General features: G+C 41.9%; 1 protein-coding gene across 2 annotated transcripts in view; it reads right to left on the bottom strand.

Annotated features, from left to right (window-relative positions):
• Positions 1 to 13408, bottom strand: part of LOC311134165 (RNA-binding motif, single-stranded-interacting protein 2-like) — a 50818-nt gene that overhangs the window by 21420 nt on the left and 15990 nt on the right. Inside the window, exons 2-4 of one of the 2 annotated variants that reach the window (XM_084167775.1) lie at positions 9042 to 9202; positions 2835 to 2893; positions 2355 to 2446 (exon numbers count right to left, since the gene is read on the bottom strand). In XM_084167775.1, the coding sequence (XP_084023901.1) occupies positions 2355 to 2446; positions 2835 to 2893; positions 9042 to 9202 (312 nt within the window). The remainder of the gene's footprint in view (positions 1 to 2354; positions 2447 to 2834; positions 2894 to 9041; positions 9203 to 13408) is intronic. The other variant, XM_084167776.1, reaches the window with a different exon arrangement.

Below are 13408 nucleotides of genomic sequence, written 5' to 3'. Positions count from 1 at the left end.
TCCACTCGTTACCTGTATTAATGGCACCTGTTTGAACTTGTTATCAGTATAAAATACACCTGTCCACAACCTCAAACAGTCACACTCCAAACTCCACTATGGCCAAGACCAAAGAGCTGTCAAAGGACACCAGAAACAAAATTGTAGACCTGCACCAGGCTGGGAAGACTGAATCTGCAATAGGTAAGCAGCTTGGTTTGAAGAAATCAACTGTGGGAGCAATTATTAGGAAATGGAAGACATACAAGACCACTGATAATCTCCCTCGATCTGGGGCTCCACGCAAGATCTCACCCCGTGGGGTCAAAATTATCACAAGAACGGTGAGCAAAAATCCCAGAACCACACGGGGGGACCTAGTGAATGACCTGCAGAGAGCTGGGACCAAAGTAACAAAGCCTACCATCAGTAACACACTACGCCACCAGGGACTCAAATCCTGCAGTGCCAGACGTGTCCCACTGCTTAAGCCAGTACATGTCCAGGCCCATCTGAAGTTTGCTAGAGTGCATTTGGATGATCCAGAAGAGGATTGGGAGAATGTCATATGGTCAGATGAAACCAAAATAGAACATTTTGGTAAAAACTCAACTCAAATGCTGAGTTGCATCCAAAGAACACCATACCTACTGTGAAGCATGGGGGTGGAAACATCATGCTTTGGGGCTGTTTTTCTGCAAAGGGACCAGGACGACTGATCCGTGTAAAGGAAAGAATGAATGGGGCCATGTATCGTGAAATTTTGAGTGAAAACCTCCTTCCATTAGCAAGGGCATTGAAGATGAAACGTGGCTGGGTCTTTCAGCATGACAATGATCCCAAACACACCGCCCGGGCAACAAAGGAGTGGCTTTGTAAGAAGCATTTCAAGGTCCTGGAGTGGCCTAGCCAGTCTCCAGATCTCAACCCCATAGACAATCTTTGGAGGGAGTTGAAAGTCCGTGTTGCCCAGCGACTGCCCCAAAACATCATTGCTCTAGAGGAGATCTGCATGGAGGAATGGGCCAAAATACCAGCAACAGTGTGTGAAAACCTTGTGAAGACTTACAGAAAACGTTTGACCTGTGTCATTGCCAACAAAGGGTATATAACAAAGTATTGAGAAAATGTGTTATTGACCAAATACTTATTTTCCACCATAATTTGCAAATAAATTCATTAAAAATCCTACAATGTGATTTTCTGAAAAAAAAAATCTTATTTTGTCTGTCATAGTTGACGTGTACCTATGATGAAAATTACAGGCCTCTCTCATCTTTTTAAGTGGGAGAACTTGCACAATTGGTGGCTGACTAAATACTTTTTTCCCCCACTGTAGATGCCAACTTGGCTGGACTAACTGTCTATTCACCATCAAATCAAATAAATTCTTAGAAAGTTCAGGTTCTCTGAACATTCCCACATAAAAAAATACTACAGTTTACTATAGAATTCTACAGTACTTACTAAGAATTATATAGTAAACTGTAGTTTACTATAGAATACTATACTACACACTGTAGTATCTCTCGATCATGTGTAGTACTTACTATACAATGTTGTAGTATACTGTAGAATACTATAGTAAATACTACAGTATTATCCGCAAAAAAACACTGTAGTCAATACTACAGTTATGTCCGCAAAAACACTACAGTCCGCAAAAACACGACCCTTTTTAAACTATAGTAAATACTAAAGTATTTAATTTGCATATACACTGCCCACTACCCTATATTGCAATTTGTGCCACCCATAAGTGAAAAACCTACATGCAAAGTATAGATCATATATTGTGTTCCCTACAGATTATTGAAAAGAGCAGAACCGCTGAACTATCCATTCAGACCCCAGTCCTACCTACAGGTTATGGAAAATTTGCTCTTTTAGTATTGCTCCAGTAGGTTTCCTGAAGGAGAAAGCATCCACTTCTATGTCACAGATAATAAAACAAAAACACTATAGTAAATACTACAGTAATGTCCGCAAAAACACTACAGTAAATACTACGGTATACTACAATCCGCAAAACAGTACATTAATTACTATAGTATATACAAGTTTTCTTCTACTACAGTATTTATACTATAGCTCACTGTAAATACTACAGTATACTACAGTAAATACACTACAGTGAATACTACAGTAAAGTCTGCAAAAACACTACAGTGAATACTATATGATTTATTCCATAGTATACAACAGTATTTTTTCATATGGGTTTGGCAATGAAATAAGGAAAGTGAGGAAGTAAGGAGTCACATTGAAGTAGTGATTGAACTCATAAAAGAAAAAGGAGTTTATAATAGATAATGTGTGACTGTGAATATATAAAGTGTGTGTGTGGAGTTGATGTAAATCAGTGCGTGTCTTACCTTGGCCATCTGAGCCTGGGCACCACTGGACTTCAGGGCGGTCACTGCTTTCTGGGCCGCTGTCGGACTGTCAAAGTCCACAAAGCCATAGCCTACACAACACATATACACACATTTTACTTAAAGTTATGAATTTGTACATCATTTTCATGATTGATAAGTAAGATTGGAATTCAAAATGGTTGTTAGATTAACTAAAGACATTCTGTAAAATGACTAAAGTTTAGTGGATGTGGCTTCATAGATTTATACAGTATATTAGTAGACCTGTAACCAGACTAATACTTTAATATTATATCATATAGCCTAATACCATCTAATATTGTAGAATACATTTGTGATCGAGTTTGAGTCCATAAGTCCATGAGCTTGTTTAAGGAGACACAGTCAACAACACAACACTAGACACTAACACTATCTTTCTAGGTTAAATGTAAGTGGCATCTGTGTCATGAACCAAACAACCTGCTGAACTCTCACCTTTGCACTTGTTGGTGGTTTTGTCCAAGATGGCCTTGGTGGAAACAATCTTCCCATACCTTCAAAACAAAAACACAAAAACATGACATCATCAGACCATATGAGGAAGAGGTGACTATCGGACATTTTGAGTAAACTCCCTAACATTTAGACACAAACACTTCCTAATGCTGGGTAATTATGCATGTGCACACACACACACACACACACACACACACACACACACACACACACACACACACACACACACACACACACACACACACACACACACACACACACACACACACACACACACACACACACACACACACACACACACACACACACCTTAGGCTGTGGTTACAGGTGTTTGTGCCTCTTTAATGTGATCTCCACTGGCGCAGATACTCTCGTCTGCTCCTTCCCTCCCTCCTTCTCTTTGTCTGTCTGTCTGTGGGGTGTAGAGGTGATGGAGGGGTCGTACAGTAACTGTGTTCTGTGGTGTTGTTTTCAGCTGACAGGAGACAGAGCCCCAGGGCCAAAAACTATGTGTTCTGGGCTTGTCTTTATCCCTGCCTGTCCGCTCTGATTCCTCAAAATACTCCTACACTGGCCTCTCACACACACACACGTGCACACACACACACTTACCCACATGAGAAAATACTATAGTATTCACTAGTGTTTTTTGTGGACTGTACTATACTGTAGCATCTACTGTAGAGTTTTTGCGGACATTACTGTAGTATTTACTACAGTGTTTTTGTTTCATTATCTTTGACATAGAAGTGGAGGCTTTCTCCTTGACAAAACCTACTGGAGAAATATTGGAGGATTATTACAAATTAAATACTGTAGTGTTTACTATAGTTAAAAAACTGTAGTGTTTTTGCAGACATTCCTGTAGTATTTACTATAGTATTCTACAGTATACTACAAAATTATATAGTAAGTACTACAGGGGGATACTATAGTGTGTAGTATAGTATTCTACAGTATACTACAGTTTACTATAGAATTCTATAGTAAGTACTGGAGTATTCTACAGTAAACTTAGTCCCCTGTAGCTCAGTTGGTAGAGCATGGCGCTTGCAACGCCAGGGTTGTGGGTTCGTTTCCCACGGGGGGCCAGTATGAAAATATATGCACTCACTAACTGTAAGTTGCTCTGGATAAGATCGTCTGCTAAAATGTAACTGTAGTATTTCTTCATGTGGGTAAACATACACCTTCAACACAGTGTCTGTTCTCTTTTAAATTAAGTTTTTCACTCCACCTCACCTTTATGAAAAAAGCTACAAAGAAACACTAAGGCAACTTCTCCTGTTCAGTGTAAAATACTGTTTGTTATAGTAGTTAGTAATTAATTTACTCTATAAATGTAGGACATACTGCCTAATGTGTCATGCACTGTCCCGTATAGCCATTCCAATCACTGACAGTAAAGAAAAACAGAGCAAAACCTAATAAGTTAGAGCGTTGGGCCAATAACCAAAATGTTGCTGGTTCGGATACTGAGCCGACAAGGTAAAGAATCTGTCGATGTACCCTTGATCAAGGCCCTTACCATATTTGCTCCAGGGTTGCCGTATTACTATTGCTGACCCTGTAAATCTACACCTATCTGGCGTATGAGACAATAAAACACACTATTTTATTGTTTTAAGCCTATAACAGTTACATAGGCTATACAGAATCTTTGTCTCTGGGGATGCTCCTGAGCCAAAAAGGGCCCCCTAAATGGACAGAAACCTTGTCCATCAATGGCCTGATTGAAAGGGCTAAGCCCCACCTAAAAAAGTTAGGAGCATCAAATAGTATTTAGGAGCACCATAAAAAAACGAAGGCCCTATATGAATCCTACCTTCGAAGCACACTCTTCTAGTAGCTATCCAGGAGACCCTTTCCTTTCTTCCAGTGCCATCTTAAACCATACTCATACTGGTCAAGTTACCAGGTTGTTGTTATCCAGCTAGCTAACATGACTGGACAAGGTTGTTTTTTATCAAACAGTTAGCAGCCTTCAAGTTGTTAATCAGCTTAATGAGACTTGCCCGTGCTCATGGTTCTCACAGGTAAAGTGCAAAAGGAAGTGGACACGGCTGCTACCTCGCTCTCCGACCACGGTGCATGAATTGAGGAGCAAACTGAAGTTAAGAGGAAATTCAGCAACTCCTGGAGGACAGTGGAAGTTGATAAAAAAAAAGCTTCTTTAGTTAAAAGTAAAAATGCCCTTCGACCATGTTTCATCAGGGTTTTAAAATTACAGTTAGTAAATTGAAGGAGGCATCCAATGGGTTCAGAGGGTCATGTCTGTAGCTCAGCTGGTAGAGCACGGTGCTTGTAACGCCAGGGTAGTGGGTTCGATCCCCGGGACCAACCATACACAAAAATGTATGCACGCATGACTGTAAGTCGCTTTGGATAAAAGCGTCTGCTAAATGGCATATTATTATTATATCAAATTGACGTCAAAAGTAGATTTTTGTCAAATTTATTTTAGCTAACCCTAACCATTTTCCTTACCTTAACCTAATTCTCCTAACCTGCCACGAAAAGTACATTTTGACATAAGCTGTAGGCCTACTCTATCTAGTCAAAACCAGTTCAGGGACCAATCAGAATGCAAGTACAAGGCAAAACATATAATTGGTAAATTAGTTGCAAAAATCCGACCAATAGGCAAGCAGTACGTAATTTTGAAACATATAAAAGCCTCTGTCATTTTTCACTGTAAAATCCAGCTGAAGACTAACACATTAGTATTTACTTTTAACAAGGGGTGCAACTTTCACTGGAGATGGGGGACATGTCCCCCCCCCCACATTCTGAAATTGCATTTTTGTCCCCCCCAGTTTTATCATTGGAATGTGATACAAAACGAGGCAATGGTGTGCTTTAGTACCATGCGGACGCCTCCAAGCGGTCGGGTAGGCTGTTTGGAGTGTTTATCCGACTGGATAATTAATTACTTTTTTTAATGTCCCCCCACTTATAAAAAGTGGCGCCCCTAATTTTATCAATACAGAAGCAAATAACTTCTACTGTACTCAAAGAGTTGCTGAATTTCATCTTCACTCTCACAGGTTAGAGGTGAAATGATACAAAGTATCATATGAACATGCTCAAGATGCACGCCACTATGATGATGATACAAATGTAACAACAGCCAGGGCTCACCAGACATGAAACAAACACACAAATGTAACAACTTTGCTTGCTCCCAAACCCAGAGGCACAACTACAATTTTGCCGTTCAATGTATTATCTGGGTGAATATTTTTCTAAGCACACTGGTACTACCAAATAAACATTTGAGGTCACACAGCAAATATTTATGAACACAGGCCTATTCGACCAAAATGGTGGCACTTTAGAGAACTGACAGCCTAATGTGACACAGACTGTCCTGTATAGCCATCACTGATAGTATAGAAAAATAGAGCAAAACATAATAGAGTTAAGGTGTTGGCTTGACAGTCACTGGACCCGGGTTTGAATCCTGGTCGGGGCTACACCCCCAGATTTGCTACAATATAAACAAAGAGCACTAGAATAGGAAAGTTAAAGTATTGCTTAGTAGTATGCAGTGTAACTTTACAGTACAATGGTATAGGATAGTGAAATAAAATAGATGTCAGAAGTGGGATTCAAACCCACACCTCCAGGGGAGACTGAACGCAGCGCCTTAGACTGCTCGGCCATCCTGACTTCTACTAGAGAGAGAGAGGCCCTGCCCTCCACTGTCTCTGTGTAATGCAGTCAGCGAGGGAGGCTGGTGTTCCACTGGCTGGCCCTGACAAAGCGCTGGGGTGGAGTGTAACCGGATCCCTCACCCCTTCCTGTCCCCTCTCTCTCTCTCCACTGTCCTCTGCTCCCGCTCTCTCTTTCCACCTCTGGGTCCTAAAGCCTGGCCGTTAGCATTAGTGGCCACACATGGAGTAGGATGAAGTTGCCCCTAAACTCTGACATTGTTGGTTAGTATTGGAAGTTAGGTAATCTGATTTTAGATCTGTGAATAGGGAGGAATTTCTACCTTGAGCCATATGACCACAACCATACATAAACACTCAATACCCACCAACTTTTTGGTGGGGATGAGACCTCTTTTGTAATGGAGAGAGAGAGTAATAGTTTGTGTTGTCATTAACAAAGTCATGCATCCTGTTGAACAGTTCAAAGGTTGTGGGGCGGTAACTCTCTGACCTTCCTCCTACCTCAACTTCATCAACAATTGTTGTAAAGTGTGTGTGTGTAGTAGGGAGGGGAGGATGGGGTAGAATGTCTTAGCTGTCAACTCTGACCCACTTACAGGCCTGTGGCATTCTTTACCCAGCATGCCATGGTATTCTTTTCCCAGTCAATTGCATTTCCCCTCCAAGGTTCACTTTTCTGCGAATCCCCCTCCCCACCTCCCCTTCTCCAACACATATTACACAAACCCACCCCTCCCTCTCCAACTTGATGTCAATCTCCAGTCTTTACCCTGTTCAGAGTTTTCTGTTTTAAATAGCAATTAAAAATTCATACTCCTCTCTAGGTCACTCACTCTACACTCCTTCACTTATCCAAACAATAATCAGAATGCATCAAAACTGGACCCTATTAACAGAGGCTGTGTCTGCATACCAATTCTCTCTCCTTCTTCCCAAAGTGTGCAATTGTTCACTTCCCTTCACTGATTTGACAGGAAATGACTGGTATAAGAAATATGGTGGAAACTCTCACTAGCCCATGGCTCCACCAATCCAATGCTTTAAGATTTGTGGGAAGTAGTGAACAAGTGCACAACTTGTTCACTACTGGTGTGGTTTCTCTGGTGCCTGGGCTGGATGTTACGTTTTTTGTTAGTGAAAGCAAGCCCGCCTTTTTTGACTGTATGTGTTGTGTTATGTTGTGTTGTTTTCTGTGTGTGTGTGTGTGTGTGTGTGTGTGTGTGTGTGTGTGTGTGTGTGTCCACTATGTATGACCTTGATGCTTCTGGCTGTAGTTCCTAATGTATCCATCTTTCCTGATTGTTTATTCAACACTACAACACATACATCTCCAGGCTTGCCAATTGGTAATACAGCACTATATAGGGAATTTGGAAGTTTCCTTGGTATTCTGATGGCCTAGATGATCACAGAGTCCTCTTCTAACCTCTCTCCCACTCAACAGTTTGTTTAAATCATTCCTGTGTGTGTGTGTGTGTGTGTGTGTGTGTGTGTGTGTGTGTGTGTGTGTGTGTGTGTGTGTGTGTGTGTGTGTGTGTGTGTGTGTGTGTGTGTGTGTGTGTGAAAGGCCAGTTTAAGAGTGTGTGTTGTTTGTAGATGGTGACTTGTTGGATGTGGGTCTTGGTTTTCTCCTGCTGAGCCTCTCCAGTCTCTTTAGTGAGGGAGGTTACATCAGGACATGGAGGAGGATGTTTACCCCTTTCTGGCCCCTTCTCTCCCTCCCTCTCTATAACTTGTATTTAATCTATATTTCTCTCTTCATTTCTATCTGTTTAATCCCCTGGTTTTCCTTACACTTCTCGACTCTTTATATAGTAATTATTTCAAATGGACTTTGATTCACACATTCTGATTCACATGCTTCATTTGGACTGGGGTGAATACAGTCATTCCCCAGGTGTAGGTATCAATTCTATAAATCACCCATTTGATCACATTCTATGGTTATAGTATCATTACGTAAATTATGGGATTATAAAGAATAGCTTGTTACAAACACATGCTCTTCCAACTCCACCTAGCTGTAGCACTGCTGCTGACACAAGCCTTTTACTTTCAGCAACTTATATTGTGAGTCTGTAATGTGCATTGTACCTGAAACAATGGATGGCCTTGGTTAGTGTGCAGTACATGCGTCAGGGGTAACTTTCCCCAAATGTAACTTTCCCCATAGCAACCCTGAAAATGCGCAATATCCAGTCACAACAACCCTTGTCGCAACACGAGTAGGTTGTATCGCCAACCATAATGCAGTTCTGATCTGGGGGTAAGCTTTTATATAGGTAGCCTGAAAGTAATAACCGTAGTCACTTTGTGGCAAAGTAGCACCTGTTGAAGAGCTCCAGGTAGAAGTCACCTGTGGGCACAGATCTAGGATTAGTTTATCCTGCTTCCATCCTAACTCTAACCACCAGGATGAAAATACTAAACTGATCTTAAATCAGCATCTAGGGGCAACTTCGCCCTACCCGTGTAAAAGAAAGTGTGCAAGTAGGAGGAGAAGACCTACGGCTGGCATAGCTTGACCAGGTCCTGGTCTGTGGTCCCGGGGTGAAGACCGCGGATGTACAGGTTAGTTTTACTCAGCTGTTCCCCTCCCCCGACACTGCTGTTGCTGCTGCTGTTGGGACTGGGGGGTGCCATCTGGTGGCCGGAGGACACATATGACTGCTGGAGAGAGAGAGAGAGAGACAGAGACAGAGACAGAGACAGAGACAGAGACACAAGGAGAGATGCAGAGAGAGAGAGAGAGAGAGAGAGAGAGCGAGAGAGAGAGCGAGAGAGAGAGAGAGAGAGAGACAGACAGAGAGAACGAGAGAGTATTATATATTAGGGGTATTCAAATTCAAGCCTGGAAATCCGGAATACTGCAGGTTTTCTGTTTTACCTGATAATTAATTGCACCGACCTGGGGTGTATTCATTACGGCGATTCTGTTGCAAAATGTTTCTTAAACAGCAGCAAATGGAATGAAAATGTAGGGGACCTACCTGAATTTGTCCAATAGAAACTCTTGTTTTAGCTTCATAACATTAGGACTAATGATTACACCACTGGTGTCCTATGTCTAAATCAGTCCTTGATTAGAGGGGAAGATTGAAAATCAGGATTGGAACTGGCTTCGAGGTCCTGATTTGAATTAGCCTGTTATGTATCATATATTGGGAAGGGCTGTGTCATGAAGGCACTAAAGCTCCCTCAGGTCTTCTGGTAGACCACAGAGATGATAAACGATTTAGTCATGATTTTGTAATGGAAGAATCTTATAAAATGGTGGGAGTGGGAGTTGGTAGATTCCTCTCTTTCCAGCCATGTGTGGGAGTGTATTCAGTTCAGGTACCTTACATTTTCATAAATTATTCACAGCGTGCTTTGAATTGTTACAGCTGTTACCATTCAAAAGGACTAAAACTCAAACCACGGTTTTTAACGAACACAGCTTCAAAATGGTGGCTCAAGAGACAGGCGATTGTGTGAGAGCAGGGTAAAACGATACCACACAGCCCTCATGTCAACACTCACCAATACTGCATTCTGAAGTGAATGTGGGGCCTCTTTGCTGCCTAGGTCATATTTGGAAAATGGGCCTCTTTTCTGCTTACTCCATACTGGGCAACTGCTCCTTTTTTCGCTATCAAAACTTTCAAAACCGCAGAAGATTCTTCTGCTTTGCACAGCGAAACCCAATGATTCAAAGAACAACATACACCAACATTTAATTAGTTTGACGGGGCTGAATTCAGTGACGTGTGTAAACACTGTATCCCTTTTGTTCTTTGTGAGAAGTCATGAGCTGTCTTTTCTCCCATACCACACTCTCTGTATAAAGGGAGTGCTTCAAAACACAACACAAACATCTGGTCAGGCTTAGAGTCTTCTGTCTCTATTCTACAACCACAGGTTTAACTCAGTTATTCAGACATTTCACACTCATTCCTCTCTCTCTCAGTCAATTGTCTCCTCAACAATATAGCGTAGCTAACCGCCGCTCGACTCCCTGAAAAAATGCAAAAATAGTAAACAATTCAAACAATGAGGTCAACTCAGTCCACAATAGGTCCAAGGTCTGTGCGTTCATAAGCGCCGCGGTTATATATGTCACAGCAACGGGGGAAGCGAGGAGACAGAAGAGCTCCCAACGATGATTAACAAATACTATTTTGGGAAGAGTTCCCCGTCAGCTGAGCCTGGCACAGAACAGCAGCATTCTCTGAACTGCTATAACTGTTTATAACAAGCTGCTTAATGCATTCATAACAGCTCTATTCCAACCTATAAAAACTCTCAGCACTTCAGCAGCATTCTGGGTGGTGCTACAATAGCCTATGGGGAGGATCAGTTATTCAACACACTGTGAGTCGCTAAACACAAACATGGAGTATTGCGCAACAGGCAAAACAGCACAGTTTACCATGAATGAGTCTGGAATAGTTGTGACTCAAGAGTAAATGTTTTTGCTTCACTTGAATCCAGTCATTTTTATTTCACAACTGTTGATTTAAATAGTTTTTTTTATGACAGTAATAATGGTTTGAGTACAGTTGGAATGAGTGTTCTTTAATTAAAACAACTATATTGACACAATAACACAATTTTAGCACAACAACATTACACAATGCTTTTAACAGTCTCCCATAAATATTCCTACGACAGCAAATTAACACCAGTGGCGTAGAGGCTGTGAGTGTTTGTCATTGTGAGGGAGTTTGTGTGTGTGTGTGTGCACGTGTGTGAATCAACTCTAGTGTTTTAATGCCATTTTTCCAAAATCTAACCGCCACATGTGTCATCGTCTAACTTATGAAACGTTCCCTCAACCCCGCCAGCCCCTCTTCAGTAGCTAATTCCCGGGTGTTGGGTAGAATCCTGCCTACAGTATAGCTTTCCTATAGAGGCCCTCTCCTCTCCTGTCCCCTGCCTGCCTGTCTCTCCTGAAGGGGTTGTAATTAGACCAGGCCCAGTGGATGAGCTGCACCAGGGGGACAATGGGGGGGTGTTGAGATGCAGACGGGCGAGTTAAGAGCAGGGGACGAATCTTGCTAATTACACCCAATTCACGGGGGCAAAGTGTCCCCCTTTGTGTCTCCTCAAACACCCCCCTGACCCCTCCCTATATGAGCCGCCGCTGGCCCCCTGACAGACAGGCCCCTGAAGCACAGGCTGCCAGGCTCATTTCTCCAAGGCTAAATCCCCTCTTCCTCCGATGCTGATTCAGCCTGAAAAGATTCTCTGTGTTTGCTCATGTTAGATGACATGGAGGCATGCCCTGGTCAAATTAACACAAAAAGACAGGGGGGTGTTTTATTCCCCTCTCTCTCGCTCTCTCGCTCTCTCTCTCTCTCTCTCTCTCTCTCTCTCTCTCTCTCTCTCTCTCTCTCTCTCTCTCTCTCTCTCTCTCTCTCTCTCTCTCTCTCTCTATTCAATTTCATTTTAAGGGGCTTTATTGGCATGGAAAACATATGTTTACATTGCCAAAGTAAGTGAAATAGATAATAAACAAAAGTGAAATAAACAATAAAAAATTAACAGTAAACATTACACTCACAAAATTTCCAAAAGAATAAAGACATTTCAAATGGTATATTATGTCTATATACAGTGTTGCAACGATGTGCAAATAGTTAAAAGTACAAAATGGAAAATAAATATACATATTTATTTACAATGGTGTTTGTTCTTCACTGGTTGCCCTTTTCTTGTGGCAACAGGTCACAAATCTTGCTGCTGTGATTGTACACTGTGGTATTTCACCCAATAGATATGGGAGTTGATCAAAATTGGATTTGTTTTCTAATTCTTTGTGGGTCTGTTTAATCTGAGGGAAATACAGTGGGGGAAAAAAGTATTTAGTCAGCCACCAATTGTGCAAGTTCTTCCACTTAAAAAGATGAGAGAGGCCTGTAATTTTCATCTTAGGTACACGTCAACTATGACAGACAAATTGAGAAATTTTTTTCTCCAGAAAATCACATTGTAGGATTTTTTATGAATTTATTTGCAAATTATGGTGGAAAATAAGTATTTGGTCACCTATAAACAAGCAATATTTCTGGCTCTCACAGACCTGTAACTTCTTCTTTAAGAGGCTCCTCTGTCCTCCACTCGTTACCTGTATTAATGGCACCTGTTTGAACTTGTTATCAGTATAAAAGACACCTGTCCACAACCTCAAAGAGTCACACTCCAAACTCCACTATGGCCAAGACCAAAGAGCTGTCAAAGGACACCAGAAACAAAATTGTAGACCTGCACCAGGCTGGGAAGACTGAATCTGCAATAGGTAAGCAGCTTGGTTTGAAGAAATCAATTGTGGGAGCAATTATTAGGAAATGGAAGACATACAAGACCACTGATAATCTCCCTCGATCTGGGGCTCCACGCAAGATCTCACCCCGTGGGGTCAAAATGATCACAAGAACGGTGAGCAAAAATCCCAGAACCACACGGGGGGACCTAGTGGATGACCTGCAGAGAGCTGGGACCAAAGTAACAAAGCCTACCATCAGTAACACACTACGCCGCCAGGGACTCAAATCCTGCAGTGCCAGACGTGTCCCCCTGCTTAAGCCAGTACATGTCCAGGCCCGTCTGAAGTTTGCTAGAGTGCATTTGGATGATCCAGAAGAGGATTGGGAGAATGTCATATGGTCAGATGAAACCAAAATAGAACTTTTTGGTAAAAACTCAACTCGTCGTGTTTGGAGGACAAAGAATGCTGAGTTGCATCCAAAGAACACCATACCTACTGTGAAGCATGGGGGTGGAAACATCATGCTTTTGGGCTGTTTTTCTGCAAAGGGACCAGGACGACTGATCCGTGTAAAGGAAAGAATGAATGGGGCCATGTATCGTGAGATTTTGAGTGAAAACCTCCTT

This window comes from Coregonus lavaretus (assembly GCF_964263955.1).
Source record: "Coregonus lavaretus genome assembly, chromosome: 8".
Lineage (NCBI taxonomy): Eukaryota > Metazoa > Chordata > Actinopteri > Salmoniformes > Salmonidae > Coregonus > Coregonus lavaretus.
The sequence above is the reverse complement of the archived record's forward strand: the minus strand, read 5'-3'. Positions and strand labels throughout refer to the sequence as shown.